General features: G+C 39.0%; 2 protein-coding genes across 4 annotated transcripts; one reads left to right on the top strand and one right to left on the bottom strand.

The window, feature by feature from the left end:
* The first annotated feature begins 1,094 nt into the window (after window positions 1-1,094).
* Window positions 1,095-11,631, top strand: psip1a (PC4 and SFRS1 interacting protein 1a). 3 transcript variants are annotated; one of them, XM_084931549.1, is made up of 17 exons: window positions 1,095-1,153; window positions 1,601-1,690; window positions 1,952-2,028; window positions 2,380-2,518; window positions 2,894-2,983; window positions 3,328-3,420; window positions 4,381-4,440; window positions 4,578-4,638; window positions 4,912-5,005; window positions 5,218-5,389; window positions 5,492-5,571; window positions 5,685-5,740; window positions 5,932-6,002; window positions 6,543-6,644; window positions 6,736-6,937; window positions 9,622-9,718; window positions 10,698-11,631. In XM_084931549.1, exons 2-17 carry the CDS (start codon window positions 1,619-1,621, stop codon window positions 10,726-10,728), a joined length of 1,497 nt encoding a protein of 498 aa, XP_084787675.1. In that variant the 5' UTR covers window positions 1,095-1,153; window positions 1,601-1,618; the 3' UTR covers window positions 10,729-11,631. The 3 variants fall into 3 exon arrangements, with proteins under 3 accessions (XP_084787675.1, XP_084787674.1, XP_084787676.1); XM_084931548.1 differs by having other exon boundaries at window positions 1,096-1,245; XM_084931550.1 differs by lacking the exon at window positions 3,328-3,420 and having other exon boundaries at window positions 1,097-1,245.
* A 2,142-nt stretch (window positions 11,632-13,773) lies between these two features.
* On the bottom strand, window positions 13,774-21,501 carry snapc3 (small nuclear RNA activating complex, polypeptide 3). Its single transcript, XM_084931547.1, has 9 exons — window positions 21,256-21,501; window positions 20,181-20,264; window positions 19,991-20,072; window positions 19,708-19,812; window positions 19,429-19,578; window positions 19,186-19,268; window positions 15,921-16,079; window positions 14,314-14,421; window positions 13,774-14,214 (listed from the first exon to the last, which is right to left on the bottom strand). The coding sequence occupies exons 1-9, from the start codon at window positions 21,486-21,488 to the stop codon at window positions 14,067-14,069; spliced, it is 1,152 nt and encodes a 383-aa protein (XP_084787673.1). The 5' UTR covers window positions 21,489-21,501; the 3' UTR covers window positions 13,774-14,066.
* Between the last annotated feature and the right edge of the window lie 565 nt (window positions 21,502-22,066).

Below are 22,066 nucleotides of genomic sequence, written 5' to 3'. Positions count from 1 at the left end.
AGGTAAATATGCTACTCTCCAGTGTTTTATCACTCTTAATTAAACTGCCTTTGTATAATAGTGAGGTCCAAAAACTAATTTCAGAAGCTTTTGGTCAGACAGAGCACATCTGAAGACTTGCATTAAGAGCCACGAAATTAATAAGGAGATTTAAGCAGCTAACTGATCAATTAAGAGAACAATCTGGGCATCAACTGATAAGAAAATAGCAGTTATAACTCTAAGATTAGTCAGTAAAACAGATGAGCTTGAAACTCTAAAAAAGAGATTCCACTGTCCATTGGTAGTTTGCAATATGCACTGTAGTATTGAACTCCTCATAGTACCAGGAACCGAAATTTTTTTCATGGGAATGTAATAAAATGAAGACCACACATAAGTATTTTACTGTAATAATTACAAACTCGGGACTGCGTTTAGTCAATGTGTTATACCTAGATTTGTCCACTAGATGTCACTAAATACAAACCAAATTGAGTCGGGACGTCAGCCATCATATTCCAAGTGATTACCACATCACGCACAGGCTTTTGCACCTCGTGATGCTGGTTTACAATAAAATGAGAAAATTAAAGGCCTTTTTTGTCTCTCAGGTAATATTGCATTAAAAATAAGATTAAAATATACCATCCCTGTATGAGAGATAGATGGCATCCGCAGCATCAGGACCAGCTGCCGACCTCCCACTCTGACTCTCACGTCCCAGGAACATGTACTGAGCGATCAGACTGTTGGATCAGAATTAACGCTGAATGTAAATGTTTAGAATTCTTGTATCTTTCCTTAGTCCGACCCTTATAAGTTTCCATAGTTACAACTTTGAGCGTCAAAGCTTATCGGTTTAAGCTTTTATATAAAAGCGCATGCGCAGACGTTAACGCCCACTAAAGCTGCATCCATTCCAACTGGGTACTAGCGTTATTACCCCTCAAATACATGCCGCACAAGACTCCAGGTAATCATCACAAGCATTTGGCGTTTATTTAATTATCGTAATGGGTTGAGCTCGATTTGATACACAGAGAAAAACCCAGGTAGTGGCTTTTAATTAAAATCGACTCCCCCCGATCTGCCCTGTATTGGTACAGTCTATTGACGTCCTGCGCGGGAGCGGAAAACGTGCATCCGAGTGTGCGGAAAAGGAAAGGAGCAGGTTGTTTTCTTATTAACAATTCTGATATACTATCGATTTTTCGAACCGCAGCAAATAGCCTGCTTCCCCGCGGAAGTCTCTAAACGCTAGAGGTCAGTGGAAGAAGCTGTTTTGTTAGCAATTAATGGCTAAACGCTAGCTAGCGTGTGTGTTTGTTGACGAAGCGTTTCGCTTTTCTTGCATCGCTCGCGCGTGTTAATACACCTGGCTTTCACTTGTTTTTAGCCAGCGATGAGATTAGCATGAACACATTAAACAAATCCATATAATATATGGCTGTTTTATCACAGCAAACGTGACTGTCATGTTTGAATGAACTCCGGACTCCAGAGGATGTTGGTTGTGGTTAGGGGAGGGGCATTGAATGAGGGTTTCCCATTGGTGAGAAGACGCATCACAATGTGGTACATTATATTGATGCAAGTTTAAATTTACTGATTTTTCCAGCTTGGTGATACGTCCAACATGACTCGAGATTGGAAACCTGGCGATCTGATTTTTGCCAAGATGAAGGGTTATCCACACTGGCCTGCAAGAGTAAGTGCGATGCTTATATGTAGCTTGCCATCGCCAGTGTGTGAATGTGTGTGTGAATGGGTGAATGACTGAATGTAGTGTGAAGCGCTTTGGGGTCCTTAGGGACTAGAAAAGCGCTATACAAATGCAGGCCATTTACCATTTATATTGTGGACAGACATACAAATAAGGCAGATCGTGTGCAAACAAGCACCCAAGCAAATAAGCCACTACCATTTACAGCTGTAAGCAAACATCTGCTTTTTCTTATGTCTTTGCCAGATCGATGAAGTACCCGATGGTGCAGTGAAGCCATCCAACGTCAAGTTTCCAATTTTCTTCTTTGGCACCCATGAAACGTTAGTAACAGGCAGCTTGACACCTCCTTCAGTTTGATGTACTTACGGTGTTCTGCATGTTTCATTTGGTCTGAGTGATCTGAAGAGATTCAACTGGGTAAACTTGTTGAAGATCTTTACAGAGGTGTCACATGACGCAGACTCAAAACTGTAGAAGGATACATGTGACCTTTTCATTGTATTTATGAGTCATTGGAATGACTGGAAGGTGACTTCAGTGGTTATGGAAGTACATTTTGTTATTGTTTTAAAAATTTTAGAGACCTGTCAGTCCTAGCAGTGCATGTACTCACCGGACTTTATACTACACAGCAAAAAAAGTATTAAATATACAAACATCTTTTTCTGCAGTGCATTTCTTGGCCCCAAAGACATTTTTCCATACCTCCCTAACAAAGAGAAGTATGCCAAGCCTAACAAGAGAAAAGGATTCAATGAAGGATTGTGGGAGATTGAGAACAACCCAAAAGTGGAGCTTACTGCACCCAAGGTATATCCTCTTCTTTTCTTTTTTGTCTTCTCCAAAACCTGTCCCAGTATTTGTCCTGCAGACATCAGGGCATTGGGATTGAATATACATCATAAAACTTGTTGCCCGGCTTTCTGTTTTGCTGACAAACATAAGTGGGCACCAGTTTGCATTCAGAGCATTTAGCCTTTAGCTACCTAAAAACTCAAGTATGGTTTGTTTACAGGAATAGTTTGGGTCATATTTGTTTAACTTCAAAGAAATTACCTGTTTCCTGCTGCCCTGTTCGGATCATCTGACATTACTGAATGTGCACAGCTACTTCTGAGCCCTGTTCTTCTTGTGTTTTTTTGCCCAGTTTAATTTAACCAAATTCCTTTTTGTTTGTATTTGAAGCCGGTTCCCCCTCAGTCTTTTGGTGAGAAGGATTCAGACAGCAGTCCAGAAGGAGAAGAGGATGCAGATGACAAGGTGATCAAAGCCAAAGTAAGTTTTTCTCTTCAGATCCCCCTCTGCAGACTGTATTTCACTTCACTGCACTCACCTTCTGCTCGTTTGTCCCTGTGTCACCAGCTTCTATCCTTTTGTTTATTTATTTGTTTTTTTGCTAGCCCTCAAGTCTTCTTCTTGCCTTCTTTATGATGAAAACCATATGACTGCAGCCAAAGCTTCACAGATTATTTGCTATTCTTTGATAACTGCTTCAGAGGCTTTTATGCCAACAGTTGTGTGTGTGTGTGCAGCAGAAGAATACTCGCTAACTTTTCTCCCTTTCAAGACTCGTTCACCCCACCACGCTGCGTCCTATGCTGTGTCTTGGGTGCATTCAGGTTCCAGGAAGTGAGGCTGAGCAGGAGAATGAGAATGAGGAGGAGGAGGAGGAAGGGTCTCTGATCTCTGAGCAGGGTCATCAGGACCAGGATGTACGTACTTTGCATGTTGTGACGCCCTAAAGCGGTGCAGGTTATTCTGTTCTCCTTGGGAAAAGCATGTGACACCTGGTGCTTTTATTTAATTGGTCGAGTTTTTGGTTTGTTTGTTTTCCTGTTTGACTCAAAATTCTTGTCGTTGGCCACAAAACTTCCCCGGTGCTGGACGTTTCGATCGGAGAGCCTGGTGTTGGTTTTGCTGTTTTTAATGCTTTTGAGGTGATCGCTGATTTAGAAACTGATAGGTTTCTAAGAAAGCAGTCTGTTTGTTTTCACTAGATGAAATAATAATAATAAGCTCAGGTAAGGTCAAAGCTACCAGTGGAAATGGCTGTAGATCTAATCTGTCTTCATTCAAGACCCAGTTCTGTGTGCGGCTATAAAGAAAACACAAAAAGTGTATTTTCTTCTTCGTCTCTTTCCACCTCTTTGGGATTAATCTGACGTCCTGCTGCAGCGCTTTGCATTTCCTGCTTTTTCCTATCCATATAATGCACAAGTACTGTTTTCAATCAGTTAATGGTATTTTATTTTGCATGGCTTTCTGTGTACCTTGGAGAAAGGTAAGTCGGGACTCATAATTCAATTAAATTAAAATACATTATTTTACTATGACATTCTTCCTGCTGTGACTGCAGTAATTTAATGACTCACAAGTTGTCCTATTTCTTTAATAAATACTGATTCATACTGAAGTTTTCATACCCCAACAGGGTGTAGTATTTCAGGTATACCCTAGATGGTGCCACTGACACCCCCTCCCCCACTACCATCAGCACCACCACCAAAGTCAAAGACAGATTGATGCTTTTTTTTTTTTTAAATCGGGGAGGACATTTACCTGCTCATTCTCTTACTGCTACAGCTTTCCTTCTTATATTAATGAGATAACAAAGAAAGCTCAAATTTGATGTGCGTTCTGATTAAAATAACTGGATGTGTCAATAATTTTAGGACTCTGCTCAGAAAGAATCACCAGATGTACCTAAACCCAAGCGAGGAAGAAAGAAAAAGGTTGGCACTGGCTATTAATTTGTTTAGTTTAAAAGAAAAAGTGTAATAACAATAGATTGTAGTTTTGGGTTTTTTTGTTTATTAGTTGGTCTTTAGTACTTTGTTTTTAAATTCTTTTATTTCTTCCTGAATTTCAGAGTGATGCTGACCAGGAGAATGACAAAGATGATGTACCAGCAAGTCCTGTTAGTCCCACCGGTAGGCTGTTTGTTTTGTGGTGCTGGTATGATAATCATGTAGGAGCAATGAGAAGTTAATAAATCAGAAGCTCATATTCATGACAATACATCTAATACACAGGAACGAGGTGGGAATATACCCATTACAGCTTGTAGCCTGTATGATATATACATTAAACTTACTGGCAACTGTTAATAATGCATTATTATAGGACTGGACAGCTGTCCTTCATAACTTCTGCATATGATCAAAATGAATCGTGCGTCTGTGTGTCTCCATTCATGTGATTAGGTGGAGAAGGCCCTAAACGAAGAGGCAGGAAGCCCAAGAGTGAGAAGTTGCTTTTGCTTCAGCAGCAGGAACAGCAAGGCTCCGGCAGTGAAATGTAACTACATGATTATCAACAGACACCGTACAAAATTCATGCAGACACAGAAGCTTCATGCTTTCTTTGCACAGTTTCTGCAGTGGCTCTTTGATGCTCTTCAGCCTGCATAAAGGCCAGATCCTGAAACCCCGATTTCACTGGAATGTTAAAAGCCAAATCAGCCCAGCAGTATAAAAACAGATGCATTTTTCTCTTTCTTTTTTATTTAGGGAGATTGGAGAGTCAGACAAAAAGCGAAAGAGGACAACAGAGGACAAGACCCAAAGTGGAGAGGAAGAGAAGAGGAGGAAGAAGGAAGGAAAGGACACAGAAGTAAAGGAGCCTGAAGCTAAGAAGAAGAAGTCCAAGGATGACAGTTCCTCTGGCTCTGACGATGAAGAGGCAAGTATCTATGCAATTAGTCTCTCCCATTGCCATCATTGTTTCTGAAAGAGGTGTCATAAAAAACATGCTTTTGAGTACCTTAATCTCTCTTAATCTCAGAAAAATAAAGGCAGAAAGAAACAGCAAAATGCAGATGTGGACAAAGATGTGCGGCGGCGGAAAGCTGATGAATTGAGAGAGTACGTTTATACACAGTAGTCATCAGAAGCTCAGAGCAAATGATAAAATGTAATCATGTGTGTCTTAATCCTGGATAGAGTTATGACATGTTGCATTTATTGCTATCTCGTAGACCAGGTAGAGATGAAGAGAAGAAAAATGAAGAGAGGACAGGAGCCAAGAAAAAAGGTAATTTTGCCGGTCAAAACAAAAAACATATATATTCATATTTTTGTGGCAAGCTAAAAGTCAATTGTAGGTGCAAAAAGATTTTAGTGACCAATCAAAATATCTATTTCTTATTTATATTTCAGTAAAGGTTTTTAAAAGTAGTTATTTAAGAATAATCATGTTTTCTTCCCTTTTCTTTCTTCACTTAGAAATGTCAACTGACTTGAAACTGCAGAGACTGCACAGTGAAATCAAAATTTCACTGAAAATTGACAACCCTGTAAGTTCACATCACTCAAATCTTACATGATACTCAGTCCACATTTCTCTTCTGACAACTTTATGAATCAGTGTTCTCCTGCACTGAGCTGATGAAGACAAAAGGTGTTAAACCCGTCAATGCTTCATCTAAAGTATCCATCAAAGACTAAAATAGTATTTACCCATAGACGCATACCTTTCTCATTGTGGTTTTATTGCACTGTTTAAATTATGCCAGAATGCTTGGACTCTTATGTGGGTATCTTAAGGTTAAGAATAAGCCTGCTACTCCATCCTTGTTAATGCGCTCCTTGCATTATTCAGTCCGTCGGGGCTCAGATCTGCACATGAGCTTTTACTTTAGTTCACTCAGTTTTAACTGGGCTGTGGGAAAACATAACTGGCATTTTTTTCCTCCTATTTTTACCCCTCAACCATATAATGCTGATGTGGTATTGGCATCACCTCAAATTGATACCATAGGTGTATCTTCTAAAAATCTGTATTTTGGACTTTTTTTTCCATGCCATCTGTATTATTCCCTGTCTCTTGTCACTAGGATGTGAAGAAGTGTCTGGATGCATTAGATGAGATTGGTGCCCTTCAGGTCACAACCCAGCATCTGCAGAAACACAGCGAACTCATCGCCACGCTCAAAAAGGTAACAACATGAAGGAGTCTTATTTTGGATGCATTCTGCATCAGCGTTATTTCATGAGTGGTAATGCCTTCCTTATTTGTTCATGTCCTAGATTCGCAGATTCAAAGCAAGCCAGGATATCATGGACAAGGCCACCATGTTGTACAATAAGTTTAAGAGCATGTTTCTGGTTGGAGAGGGTGACTGTGTGCTCAGCCAGGTGCTGAACAAATCTTTAGCTGAACAACGGCAGCACGAAGAAGCAAAGAAAGGAGCGCTGAAGAGGGTTGAACAAGCCAAAGAAAATAATTCGGGTACAGATCATCACATTCTTTCTTTCTTTCTAGCCTACCTTTACAGTAGCTGTTTAGCATGCATGGGCCTATATATTTTTGGACACTTGCAAAATGTATTTTGCAAAAATGTTGCATCAAAGCAGAGACAATCTTACTATGTTGTGATTGCAGCCATTCCTGGACTTTGCGAATGGTACTATGGTTGTGTGTGTTTCATTTTTGTATTTTAGCCTTGTTGTGCTGGGTGGGGGATAAGCACAGCTTTTTAAGATAGACCACAAACATTATCAATACATGATCTAACATTTCACTAACTCTGTCATTCTTCCCTCGGAGCATATTTCTCTTACTTTTGTGCTCTGTTTAAGAACTACCATGTTATCTAAGAGCTTTCATAAGGGGTATGTGTTTTGTGAATAACTTTTATCTTTATCAGATTATAATCTTAATCTTGAGGGATTCTGTTGAAATATAATTCTAAGAACTTTGACACCAGCAGCTCCTTGTACTTGGAAGCTTTATATATGGTCCTTGGAGCTTGTATATTTTTTCCTGTATTATGCCACTGACATTGTATTAGAAAATCTGCTTGAGGTGTCAGTTATTTAGGGTTCTGTCTTTGTAGTTCAGGGGAGTCGATCAAAGGTTTATGAGTGAGTCAAAGAGTCAACGACTCACTGCGGTTTAACAGCTCCTCACCACATTAACTGTCAATGCAGACATTGGTATTAAAGCTGGTATAACTGCAGCATGCGAGCTCAGTGAGAGAGGTTTTCCACTTGACTGGTGCCAATAAAAGTTTACCTTAATTGGAGGTCTTATCCATGCACGCCTCGACTTGGTTTTTCAGGGTGTTTTCCAGTAGGTGATAGTACCTGCTACCAGGCACTTTTTTAGTACCTACTCAGCCAGGGTTCTCAGTGATCTGAAAATGTGATGTCAACAGACTGCACACCACTGATTGGCTAGTCAACTCAGTAAATTACTCAATAAATCACAAGAGTTTCTCCCACATGAAAATCAAAACGAGGGGAAATGGTGTCATAAAAAAACACCACTGTGGTCCTCGAGTCTGACAAAAAGCCATAAACTGAGCAGCCGGTATACCATCGCCTTGACGTCCCCCTTTGTTTTGGCGTTCGTGTCGCTTGCAAATGACATCACGGGACTGTCAGCTAATATAACAACCCCACGGATATTAGGTGGTGCTCGGTTGTCATGAAAAACGACCAAAACCAAGTCAAGTCGAGCCAAATAGGTACTAGTGGAAAAGGGCTATTGGTGTTGAATTCAGCCCGATATGATGGCTGCTCTCCATCCAGTGATTTGCAGGATTGTAATGATTCTTTAGGACTGATGATGCAGGTCTGTGTCCCTGCTGTGGAGCACTACACACAGCTCCTGGATGGAACATTTCACAATAAATCAAGAACATCACTGATTCCTAAACAGATGTGCAGTGCATACGATGATAAAGTTACAGAGTGATATGAAGATATTTTGACCTGTTTTCATTTACCAAAATATGCCAGACTGGCAAACAGGCACAGATGCTAAAAAGCGTGTTTCTACAGAAAGTAATGCACATTTATTATGGGTTGATACAGATGGTATGTAAAAGGTCTGCATAACCTCTAGATCTGAAAAGTGAAGTCTCTGTGCAGGTGCCTTAAACCGGCATTTGCTGGCCACCAGGAGCCGACTCCTCTGGCTTCAAGGAAAACAACCCTCGCCTCCCATTCTCAATGACTAATGACTGCCCTGATGAGATGATTTTAGTCACTGGTTTGGAATCTTGTTTATTACAATGTGACAGTCATTTAGGAAATTATGGTCCCCCACTGGACTTTAGAACAAGGATGAAACCAGATTGCTAGTTGGAGAGTGTGCGGTGTCCCTCAGATACTTGTGACATATAAGATGGCAAAGGCTAAAATGCTCAGATCAGGGTTTCCCAAGAGAATGTCACTAACCAGTAGGTGTAGTCATGGTAGCTGCATCCATCCTTTATATATATATGTTGTCTGATGGATTTTATTCTTATAACGGTGAGTAGGAGAAAGTTTTTATCAAATTGTGTGGAAATGTCAGAAATAACAGAAAATGTCAGTTTTCTGTCAGTTAAGGTAACACAGATCTCTTTCCATTACGTTAAGCAGAAGGTTTGCGCTTACTACGTATTCAGCCTTTAAGGGCGTGACTGAGCCCCGGGCACAGGCTAGTGATGATGGTAACTGGTATATGGAAATAAGATACCTATAAGCTATTTTGATGACTGCAAGGGAAAACAGTAACAGAAATGGGATAAAGTTGCATCTAGGACTTTCTGCTCATTATTTTAAATTCATTATGAACTTCTAACACACTTATAAATACCAGTAAACAGAAACAGTGATCCTCTGCTATCAGCTTCTTCTCCCCTTCCCAGGGGGACGTCACAGGATCAGTGTGGTTTGCATCCTTTCCAGAAAAACTAACCTTAATTACCACATCCTTGCTTGAAAATACAGTACTACTATCAAAATGTGTGCCTTTTATGAAAGGTCTTTTTTTTTAAAGTGCATAGCATGTCAAATGGATAGAAAATCGTATTTATTTTTGTCCGATCCGGACCGGTCATGTGCCATCACATGCTCCTGTCATGGCTCAGGTTGTGCAGCGATGACTCTGTTTGACTCAGCCTGTGCGTCTCTGCCGAACAGACAAAGTGACAAATGGTGATGTCGGCCCCGACGAGAAGAAGCAGGAGATGGAGAGAGAGAGGCTTCCCGAAGATGCTTCAGCAGGAGAGAATCAAAGGTAGCTTTGAGAACACAAGCTTGATTGTGATCCTCCTGCATGCTTGATGGCCTCAACCGAAACTGTCAGTGTAAATCAGTTGAACCCATTAGTGCTGGTTATATAACTCCAATTCATAATGTATACATAGTTTTCAGGGCAGTGCCACACATGTGGGTTGTTAACTTTTTCCCCCTCTTGGTCCATTATACAAAAGGTCATCCTGGAAGGTGCTGTGTGATACCTGCCCACTCCCACCTCGTCTTTGAGGTTCATACAAGTCACAAAATCAATGAAGGAAATAAAGCCTTTAGAGCTTATTTTGTTATGTGCTGACTTGATAAAGTTTTCTTACTTCCATTAACAGAATCAAGGCCCTTGCCTCCTGCTCATGACTTAAAGTAGGCATTTGAAAATGCATTCAAATATATGGTTTCATTTTTTTAAAAGAAGTCTTTGTTGGGGAATATTTAAGAGATTTGATGTTAAAGGGGATGGGAACTTCTGTTCCTATGTTTCTGTTTTGTTTTTGTTTTTTTAAATAAAGAGCATTAGTAAAATATAACATTCAGTTTCTCAAATACACTGTAGCTCTTGATCATCACAGTCTAACACAGAGTCAGGTAAACTGCAGGGGTTTCAGTCTGTCCAGTTAGGAAGGATCAAGCACTGTGAATGCATTTCATCTGCTTTGGTGCAAATTAAATACAGGTGCACTGGAGAAGCAACAACAAAGAGCATCCCCAGGCACGTGTATGCTTGTGATTAAAATTTTTGGTATGATTTTGAATCTAGCCTTCACAAGGGTTGATGATTTTAGTTTCCATTGATTGTGCACAAGTGCTACATGAGCCATACGTGTTAGAAGGATAAAGTTTGGTCTTCCAAGGATTTTTACTAAAAATAAATGAGTAAATATAAAATATCAAGACTTTATCCTCACTATTTTTTAATGAACTGTTTTAACCTTTATCCCTTTATTATTTATTTTGGACTGTAGTGCCCCAAAAACTCAGGAGGAGTCCACTTGAGTGTCTTGCAGGCCTGAAGAAGGGAGATTTGCTGCTGTAAAACTGGGCTGATCACGTGAGATCTCGTGCCCAGTTTGTGACTGATGACAACCACTGGTTTCCAGTTTAATTGATTTGTTTTGTTGTTGTTGTTTTTTTTTCTGCATTGCTGCTGCTGAAAGCTTTCATCAGCCCAACCCCAGGATCGCGACTGATTGCATATATTTTATTTTTATGCTGTCTGTAATCTTTAACTTCTAGACACCTTTTGCTTAGATGCATCTGTTTGAGTAGTGACACGACTTGTAAATCTGCAACCTTGAGTTTGTCAAACTGTAACGAGGATGGGAGAGAGCTAGTGCAGGAACCATGGGGGGGGGGGGTTTCAGCTGGTGGAGATGGTTTTGATTGTTGGAGCATTTACTGATTCGACAGATGGATCTTAGCCTCAATTATGGGAAGTACAGACGATTATCTGTAGGTAGAAGCACCTTGAAAATGTCTAATAGCAGTAGATGTGTTAACTCTGTAAAGCGTGTTTCATACATGTCCACTTCAGATGCACGAAAACATAATTGTGGAGATTGCCAAAGTTTCTAGCCAAGAAAATGCTTTAATTTCTAGTCGGCGCCTGTTTTAGGTTTTTTTTTGTTTTTTACATAGATGTAAATAAGAGTATTTTTGTGCCTGTCTGATGACCTGTTTCAGCATCCAATAACAAAGTGGTAGCTGTAGTACAACTTTAGTTTTTAAAGCTGATAGCACAGATATTGTGTGATAATATTAAACAAAGATTAGCCCACTTTCTGTCATCTGGATTTTTCTTAGATTTTTTTTTTTTTTGCCTGTTTAACCATAGCGGTTATTGTTGTTCTGTTGCTGCCATTAAAAAAAGAAAAATCAAATAAACATGTTGAACTTGGATTGTGCCCTTTTTTTCTGGGTAAACCAATGGATGTGTTAGCTGATTGCGTTTGACTGTGTTTGTGTTTGTAAGAGTCACTCAAAGCCGAAAGGCTTCATCAAAAACTTAGAAGTACCGTGCAAAAGTCTTGAGCCATCCTTCATTTCTTAATATTTTTGCTAGAAAAATGGGACAAAACTGCAGTGATGTATTCAAATATGTACAAAAATACATGAAGGAATAGTATATCCTCCTGAGAACCCCCAAACATTGATTCTGTTCATCTGGGCTTTGATCAATGGTCATGAGAATTTGTATATTAAGGATCAAGGAACTGACCTCCCAGCCCATTGTTGACTTATTTGAGCTACCATACTAAGTCCTGATGTACTAAATGGAGGACATACAGGGTGTTCCATTGATATCTCATGTGTTTGGGTGGACTCCTTTAGCTCCAGAGAAGGGAAATCACAAAAAGTTCAACGGGAAGATATAAGGCAAAAAGTTCTTAAAATTCCAACAACCCTAAAGTCAATAGTTTAGGTTTAGTTACCTTTATTCTTGAACAAAGCCTAAACTCTCTTAGGCAAGCATTTATCTAATTTCTTTAAGTAGTCTTCGGGAATAGTTCTGAGGTCTGGGCTCTGGGGAGGCCAATCCATGACTGATAGTTTTCCATTGTGTTTTTCAGTCCAGGTATGTTTTTTACTGCTTTAGCAGTGTGTTTGGGATCATTGTCATACTGAAAGACTTACCTCCATCAATGTACCTCCGTACATGATACGTACATGACAATTTTCAGTCCAGTTATTGTGCAGTTTAGCATACCTCTACCCTTTTCTCTTAAGGATGCCTTCTTGACAGCTGCTTTTCCACTGAGGCCATTTCTGATGGTTTCAGTGAACAATAGATTAGCCTTAATCCAGATGCATCACTCGGGTTCTGTATCAGGTATGTGCTGGAGTTTTTTTTGTCTGTTTTCTAAGGACTTACGACACCTTTTTCAGCATCAAATTCAAGCACTTTTTAAGCACTTTCAATGTCCGTTTTCAAGCTTTTCCAGCACATTAGCAAAAAAAAGAATGCATGTTTCACTTTGCATCACCTCAGTAACGCCATGTGAAAATTAAAACAAATCATCCTAGGTTGATTTAAATACCTTTGTTCCTCTTTTTGCTAAAACAAAGAAAAACGCAGCACACAAAAATAATGCAAAAGGAGGTTACCTTATATGCATATAGTGTATAAACTAAAAAAAAACCCAACATTTCACTTAAAAATTAAGATGTGGAAATGTGAACAAATTAACTTGTTAGAGATGTCATATTCAGTGAAATTCGAGACTTTAAGAATGCACAAGCATCTACCTAAAATCTATTTATTTAATCTATCATCTATGATATTATTATGTACAATTATAATGTATTCTTCCTCTCCCTTAAATAAACAGGCAGCCTTAATATTGCCATTATTCCCCCCTAGGTGTTGCCAAACGCACCAAGTTAATACTTGAAAAGCTGCAGCAATACAAAAAAATATGACCAGTATTCTAATTACTTGGTGACAACTTTGCTTTTAGCCTTTAATTGGCTAGTTATGTAGTTCACAGCATATTGCATAAATTACCATGCCATAACTAACTGCTTTAGTAGCGCTGCCGTATTGCATCACACTCAGTGCATTTCAATAATTTAACTCACAAGTTTGCAAGCTAGCAAAAAAAATAACTAAAAATTAGCATGTGTAACGTACACATACTCAAAAATGATTTACTAGGACTTACGCAAAGCCCCCTCCATTGTGAAAAGGTGCAAATCCTTCATGCAGACTACTCAGGTGGGGGGGGGGGGGGGTCTAGTCTGTACAACGACTAGCCCAGAGAACACGGAATCACTTTCAGAAAGCCTGGACAAAGCTTTGCTCAAGACCACTTGAAAAATAAAAAAGTTTGACTAACTGGAAACAAAATACAAAATAGAAATGAGAAAGAAAAGAGGGGCGGCTCAAGACTTTTGCACAGTACAGTATAAAGGTGACAAATAAGACAGCCTTTTAAAATTGTCACCTCACTAAGGTCGAGTTTCTGTTCTGTGTCACCCTCATTGATTTGAAGTACATCAAAATGAGTTAAACAAGCTGTATAAATGTCCACCAATCAAACATAACAACTCTGTTACTTTTAATGAATTCAATCAATCAAAAAGCTGTTTTGTGCATTTAAAACTCAATAACTTTACACACAAAAAAAAGACAAACCCACACACAAGTATGCTAAACATTAAACTGACCGTGCTGCTGTCAACTGAACTGTTTATCAGTAAATGTTACTGTTTAGCTCAAAGAGGAAAATCAAACCCTAAAAAAACAGTTTTGATGACGTTGCAAGTATCAGAACATTTCCTTCTGAAACACAAACCATGTAACTGTATTATACAGCAATAAGTCATGAGAACCATTAATTAAAGGCACCCCGGTCCACATAGGGATAGGCCAAGAATTCTCCCAGTTTATTGCCTTGAGCGTCGTAGTGCATCATACGAAAGCATTTGTCACAGAAGAGACATGGGTCACTCGGAGCAAACTGGTCGTTGGTGGTATACCATCTAGAAAGACGAGATACGTGATCAGCCTTTAAAAAAATTAAAAATAAAAATAATAACACAAAGCTTCCGTTGTTTATGCAGCACCTGATGTCTCCTCACCTTCCAATGAAAACATGGCAGACAGCACACTTCTGGGTGAGGACTCTGTGCTTGTGCGTGAGCAGTGGGTACAGATTCTTGTCTAGACAGTCGTTCTTGTGGGCCAGTCTGTAATGGGTAAAGAGCAGGGAAGAAGATGACATTCTCACAGGCACTGAGCGGCAGGAACACAGATTTGTCTCACATTCATGATATCAGGAGCTGCTTTCATGTGCGGTCGGCCTGCTTACGCCAACGCTACATAAGCTCGAAGATAACTACGCATCCGTTAGTCTTGTGAGACATGTTAAATCCCGTCTGACAATGCGTCTCATTGTCAGACGGGATTGCTGCAGCTGACAAATCCACCTCCTGTACTACAGTAGTAATCAGTTTATTACTTTACGGTTTATTAAGCACAGAGTTTGATGTTAACTCAAACCAGATAGGCATGAGTATTTCTTATTCATACCAAGCATCTTATTCATGAGGAGCTGAGATAAGCTAAAATGATCCTGCCTGGCTGCATGCTTATTTGGTTGTGTGATTATCTGGATGTACTTTACTGTGAACTCCACCAAACAAGAGCTGGAAACTATTAATACATTACCGGACTAACAGAAGATAAACATTTCGATGATTTTAGCTCGAACTTTTCAACTTTGACTTGGCCGTATTACCGACAGCTGAAATGTTCAGGTTTTAAGTTGCTCACTGGACACAAATAGAAAACTCGAGTTTACTGCAAGTGTGTGTTTCATGTTTGCACAACAGCAATAAAAAGAAATAAAAATGACTTTGTTGTAATGAAAAAGCATCCATTAAAGCAAGTAAAGAATAGTTCCTGGTTGAACCTGGAATCATGGTGTGCACTAAGGTGTGTATTGTTAGGTGAACTGTTTATTCTAAATTGGCTAAAGGTGTCAACAGTTATCTGCCTCTCTGCGTCTGCCTGTGCTTTCCATTCACACTTTCACTTTAATGCATGGGGTTCAACAAAAATCTTGCACTAACTGTTTAGGAACTGGAGCCTTTTTTATATATAGGGTCTCCTGTTTTCCCCTGACGGGCCTGACATGGTTGAAATTTTTGCTGATAGCCAATAAATATTACTAATTCCTGTTATCCCTTGTTACAGAGCGAGACGTTAGAAAAGAACCAGGTAAATGTTAATAATCAAACTCTTTCACCTTGAGCTATTCAGCTGATATCTATCCATTTAATGTTCACAGGACACAGTGGGCTAAATCCTTCTTGATTTTATGTAGTGGTTCAGTAAGCTTCCTAAGCCTCCGTCCTGGTAGAGCCAACAGTACTGCTGGAAGCATGAAATTAAACCAGTTAATCAGTTATTTAAACTTCAGGGGGCCTAGTTTCATTATTACTGTACCAATTCATCTTAAAGACAGCTGTTATTCAACTGTTGCTGAACAGAGGTGCAGGTGTATAACGCAGTCTCTCTGTAATTTGTTTTAATTGACAGCAACACACAGAATATGACAAATGTTATTTGAGGTTGTAATAGTTATAGTAATAGTAATATACAGTAATAGCCAAAACTGAGCAAGAGTTGGAGTGGGCTCTGTAAAGAAGTTGAATCGCAGAACTAGACAATGAGTAGCACTAACCTAACATCTGTGATGATGACCAGATGTTCGCAGTCGCCCTGGTGACAGTAGAGATACGGGAATCCCACTTTGACTTTCAGATCCTCCAAAAGTGTGTCCTCCATCTTGGCCTGGCTGTAGGATGGGAAGTTATGGGACTTAGCCCATTCAATTGTAGTCCTGCATCATAAAGCAAGAGGAGATAAGATGAGAAAAGATGTCTGTTATTCATCCAGAAGTTGGCAAAACCCCTTTTTATAATAGTTAAAGATTAAGTTAAACACAGCAAATGTTTAACAAACAGTGTCTATGAAAGCAAAGAATAGTTTGTAGCTTAAAAAAAGAAAACACAACAAAACAATTGTATTAGGGTAGAAATAAAGCTGAAATCAGAGTAAATATAATAAAGTAAAATAAGTGAAATAGAAAATAATGAGAATAATGAGAATAATTATAATAATAATAGAAAGATTTAAAAAAGTGAGCTGAGTTGAAAATTAAAAGATAAAATAATATTTGGCGTATATTTTTTACATGAGTTCCATGGTTATTTCACAGAATGATACATAATTTTGCACAAGAGCGCTTATTGTCAGTGATGGATTTATTAAAAGCACAGCAAATATCAGATGACGAGTCCTTTCAGTTCATTAAAAGTCCCTACCTCACCACAACAGATTAGCCTGAAAAAAAAATACCAGGGGAAAGATACACTTCTTAATATAAATTATGCAAAACTTTGTGGATTTTTAATGGATTTCTAACAGAAAACAAAAAACATTTGAAAAATCTCAGTCCAATTCTATTATAACTGTAAAACTGTGCTTTTTACAGGCCCCCAAATCTGCTGTCAGCAAGCCGACATTCAAATATCTTCAAGCATCCTTTATTCGATGTTAACTTGAACTACACTCCTGAGTAAATATTCACAGAGCCATAGCAACAAACAAAACTGAAGGACCGAGCTTAAAAAGTTTTCTAGAAAATGGAATTTAAAAATTATACCAGAAAAAATGTTCCTGATTGGATCTTGGGAGGAGCCACAAATCAAGAAGGACCTATTAAGTAGAACTATCCTCTGTCAGATCTGAGATGATCAGCTGGGAAGTTGTTGTTGGGCAATGCGATAAAGTGCTTAGTGTGTGTTAGCTTCTGCTCTTTAACAAGCTTCATGAGAATGCTACACAACAGACCAACATGCACTTTAAAGGGCTGAGCATTTCTGGAGATTACGTCCTCATCGATTACTTCAACTGGATTTATGTCTCTAGGAAACAGATGACTGTATCGATACGACTGTAGGTTGCAATCCAATGAATAAAGACACAAAAAATATCAAATCCGCTAAAACTGTTGTCTTTATTTACTGTGACCGGTCTACGTTTTATAAATGTGAACAGTTTGCAACGGTCAGACTAAGTACACTCTTCAAGCTTCTATCTTTATCTGCTTTCATAAGCTGCAGATATCACAGTGATTATTTGAGCGTTTCAAGTTATTTAACAAATCATTAAATAGAACTCTTGAATAGACCTGGTATTCATAGAAATCCTGCCCAAAGCCAACATTTAGATATTTTATTCCATTTCATTTTACTAACCTTTCCACAGCTCTCAGCTCCAAGCCCAGGTCACTCCTTAGACACAGTTTGCAAACTGCTGAGCACTGTAGAGTTATTAAACATTACTTAAACAGATCTAATAATTTTATTGTTTGGAATTCTTTCCAGACATGTAGGTCCATAAGTTTTTGGGCAGTAACCTAATTTTTGGTATTTTTGCCTCTGCACCAATGCACAATGCAGATGTGAACGAAGTGCAGACTTTCATCTTTAACTCAAGGAGCTGAATAAATATATTCTATTAACTATTTAGGAATTACAGTAATTTTTATACAAAGTCTCTCATTTTCAAAGGCTCAAGAGTAATTTTGAATTCTGGACCTAAAACTGTACTTTAAGACTTTTTAACCGTTTTTACAATTTACTCAAATAAAAACTGAGAACAAATTTAAGGTGGCACAGAAGAGGTTAGCATTGATTCCTGCCGTGTGTGTGGAGGTTTTACTTCTGCCTGTGCAGGTTCTTTGTCTTCCTCCCACAGTCCAAATAGAGGCATGTTAGGTTAAAATGGCTATTCTGGTTAAGTGTCAGCAGTCGTTTGTGTCTGTCTTAGTGACAGACTGTCAACCCTGTCCTCTCACCCTATGACAGCTGGGACAGGCTGCCAACCTCCCGCAACCTCGATTTGGACAAGAAAATGGATGACTGGACATACAGACGAATGAATAATTGGAAAAAACAATCCAATCTAGCGATTGCTTGCATATATGCCTGCAAGTGTTTTGAAATGAAAGCCTTGTTAAGAAGTTAAGGGTTTTCAGCCACTGTGGAGTCAGGACTGTTAATATGAAATGATTGCGCTAAATTTGTTCAAGTTAAGCACCTTGAGGGGGCCATGTCAGGGAAGCATGTTAAACTATGATACATTTTTTCCTAGGTCAGCTTTATAACGTTTGCAATTCATTCACTCATGTTGCATTTCATTTTCAGAGGAGACACATGAGTGTGGTTGATAACCGTTTTGATTGGCAGCCCTGTGCAGGTGAAATAAAAAGATGTTCTACTCTCTAAATAAGAGCAGATTGCAATAAATAATAACATGAATGATCTCTCTTTAAACTGCCTAGTGAGTGAGTCATTGCTTGCTTTGTCAATCAACCCAAGACAAAAGTCAAAGCAACATGAACAAATGAAAATGTCAGTGCTAGTCTTGTTTACAATTACTTGACCACTTCCTTTGGTCAAATAAATAAATAAATAAATAAATATGGTAAATGGCCTGTATTTGTATAGGGCTTTACTAGTCCCTAAGGACCCCAAAGCGCTTTACACATCCAGTCATCCACCCATTCACGCACACATTCACACACTGGTGGAGGCAAGCTACATTGTAGCCACAGCCACCCTGGGGCGCACTGACAGAGGCGAGGCTGCCGGACACTGGCGCCACCGGGCCCTCTGACCACCACCAGTAGGCAACGGGTGAAGTGTCTTGCCCAAGGACACAACGACCGAGACCGTCGGAGCCGCGGTTCGAACCGGCAACCTTCCGATTACCAGGCGACCTCCCAACTCTCGAGCCACGATCGCCCGAATAAATAAAATAAGAGGCCCGTTTTTAATACCAGCCTTCTACAGATTTAGGCCTGCTGCCTTCAACTGTTGTAAAGGTCCTGGTTAAGAAATGCGTAATCTTTAAAGCTTCCTAAAGCAGGAGGTACTTACGAGCTGATGTCCTGGCACTCGGGAAACCGCATGTCATTGTAGAAAACTCCTTCAAAGAAGAAGAAAGCTGACTTGTAATGATCCTGAAAAAGAGCACATAAAATATTTTTCTCTAGCTTACAACAGATGCATTTTTAAATATATACATACACGTATGAGAGTCCAGTCACACTAAATGTACAGAAACAGTTACATTTAGATACGGAGCACAGCAATATTATTCTGTTCGGGTCCTGTATTTACCTTGCTGATGAATTCTGGAGCTACGTCAGGCGTGTTGCTGAATTCTCCACACACTTGCAAGTCACTGACGCAGCAAACAGCATCCCTGAGCTCTGCCAAGCTGTGGGAACCCGTCATCAGGAGAGTCATGTGGGGTCTGATGTAGTTAAACTGCAGGAAATGCGCCATTAAATATGGTATTCAATTACAACACACAACACTGTGGCTTTTTAAAAAAAAACAAAAAAAAAAACAGTTTTATGACAAAACAAACAAACAAACAAAAAATGTAACCCTTACTTTGTCGAACACAGCTGGGTAGTAGACATTGATGGTTAGAATGATCTCTCCTTCGGGAACCATGTCAGTCACCGTTTCTGGTTTCCTGCCAATGGTTAGACGCTCCTGAAAAATAAGAGAGAGAACCAAGCCTCACGTTTAGATACAAGATGAAAGAGAAAACTAAAAATGTCTGGGAACCTGTCAAGAAGCCCCAGGGGATAATAATAAACACCTACTTTAGAGCGAACAGTAAATGCAAAGGTTAATTATGTAATCTCAGTCCCTAACTAAATTCACCCACCAGTTCATCTGCATAGAGGTCATGTCTGTTCTTTTTAATCTTTTTAAGAGAAGCTCTGTGGTCTTGCCTCTTCTTTCTTTGCCTGTATTAAAAAGAAAAGAAAAATCAAATCACATTTAAAATTACATTACGATACTGATCAATCGTTGACAAGCATTTTTCATTTGTATGAACTGAAGTAAGGTCATACACTAGTGTTCTTAATGTGGGATCTGGAGGTACAACTTCTGTGTCAGGCTGCTGATCTTCAGGGTGACATCGAAGCGAATCAACACTTCAAAAAGAAAGAATAAAAACAAAGTCATTTGACTATCTTTGGTAACAAGAACAGATCATCTTCACAGAGTTATCAGGTGAGAGTCATGCGAGTATCAGAATCAACAGGACTTTTTTTCTTTACTTGCAGCTCAATTCTTGTTCTGGAGTTTGCACTAATTGATGAGCCTACTGTGAAACTCTTGGACTGAAATCAGCGTTTGAAATAATCATTTATTTTAAAAGCAACCTTCCAGTGACCACAAACGTGATGAGACACAAAAAATAAACATCACCCACTGTCATTAATAAATGTCATTTTAGTCACCAAAAAAAGGATAGCAGCCGATAAATCGGCCCATCTCTGTTTAGTTTACAGACTGTGGAAGGAGTTTATATTTTTACACTGTTAAAGCTGCCATTCATTTCTTTAAAGAAAAAATAATAACGTTTTTGTTAACTGGATAAAAACCAAAAAATAAAACATCATTTAGTTTTTATGGAAATTATAATAAAGATTTTACAAACTATACAACTAATCAGGGAAACATGGTTATATTTGACTTAACCCCATAACCTAAAAAGCTTTAGTTTTAATTGACATTTTTACACGACTTACTTGAACGTAACATGTACGTTGTTCTATATTTCAGTGTCTTTACGCCAACCTCTGCAGTTGTTTTCCCTCTATGTTTGACCACGTGGTGGTTTTTGTTGTATTTTACGGTACTTTATGTTTCTGCCGCACATTGGGACACTCTGTAACTCTTAATTCATAGTTATATATATAAATGTTACAGACCTCTTCCACGTTTGGTGTGTTTACTATCACCTGTTTTGGGACAAACTAGATTCAGCTATCAGCTAATACACCTCATTATGTAATTTAACTAGTATTCTTAATATCAGTTTACCATTACAATTACTGCAACTGAACTTAATTACCATTAACATATTATTATGGTGCACATGCCTGGTCTAAACGTTTATCAAATGTTGATCTCGACTACCTGCACACAGTCTTAAGTTCAGCCATGGTTTCCGCACCGACCCCCATCTCTTCAGCAAAGTTAGCAAGAAATGCGTCCTCATCCGCCTCGTCATACGAGTAGTCGCTTGGCTTCAGTCTGCTCAGCCACTCCTTTTTAAAAGAGCCGATATGAAATGGTTTTGTATTAACATCGGGATATTCGTACTCCGGGACGTTCAAGTTTGCATCTGTCGTCTGCTCGGACGCCGCCATGTTTCCCAGAACCCAAAAGTGCGCCGAGAATCTTGGGATATGTAGTTTTAGCGCTACAGTGCCGTTTAGACCTTGTATGATTAGGCAAACGGGAAAAATATTGGACAAAAGAAAACCAACAAACAGCTTTCCAAACATCTGTTTCATATATTATATAGTACTGTACAAAATTCTTGATCCACTCCTCATTAATTTGTATGTTGCGTCCGAGGAGCCAGACTTTGTTGTAATTATTAAAAGTGATCTTGAGCATTAGTCCTCCAGGGTTTGGACACTGGTGGTAAAGGCTCTAAATACTACATTTTTGGTTCAATTTTTGTCTCATATACTGTATTTCCATGTGTTTGTGCATGTTTCAGCAAATTGCTGCACCTCTGTTCTACATCACAATATAAAGCCTCAAGGGGTAGCTCAAGACTTCTGCACCCTTCTGTATCTACATCTATTGTACTTGCTTTTTTTTCCCCCTCTAATATAAATTTTTTTACATGGTATTACAGTCCTGTTGTGGACAAGAATGTCAGTACAACAAAAAATTGAGGAAAGGCTAAAGCTAAATTTGTATTAAAACAGACTAT

The sequence above is a fragment of the Perissodus microlepis genome, chromosome 6, assembly GCF_051167445.1.
Source record: "Perissodus microlepis isolate ML-2025 ecotype Zambia chromosome 6, ASM5116744v1, whole genome shotgun sequence".
NCBI lineage: Eukaryota > Metazoa > Chordata > Actinopteri > Cichliformes > Cichlidae > Perissodus > Perissodus microlepis.
The sequence above is the reverse complement of the archived record's forward strand: the minus strand, read 5'-3'. Positions and strand labels throughout refer to the sequence as shown.

Bases quoted from the DNA above. Each gene is read 5' to 3' on its own strand.
- psip1a (XM_084931549.1), top strand. From the start codon at position 1,619: ATGACTCGAGATTGGAAACCTGGCGATCTGATTTTTGCCAAGATGAAG. The intron at 3,421-4,380 runs GTACGTACTTTG...CAATAATTTTAG, and splicing joins AGGGTCATCAGGACCAGGAT to GACTCTGCTCAGAAAGAATC. The intron at 5,741-5,931 runs GTAATTTTGCCG...TTCTTCACTTAG, and splicing joins GACAGGAGCCAAGAAAAAAG to AAATGTCAACTGACTTGAAA.
- snapc3 (XM_084931547.1), bottom strand. From the start codon at position 21,488: ATGGCGGCGTCCGAGCAGACGACAGATGCAAACTTGAACGTCCCGGAG. The intron at 16,080-19,185 runs GTAAGTACCTCC...TTTATGATGCAG, and splicing joins GAGTGCCAGGACATCAGCTC to GACTACAATTGAATGGGCTA. The intron at 14,215-14,313 runs GTGAGGAGACAT...TCGTCTTTCTAG, and splicing joins TGCCATGTTTTCATTGGAAG to ATGGTATACCACCAACGACC.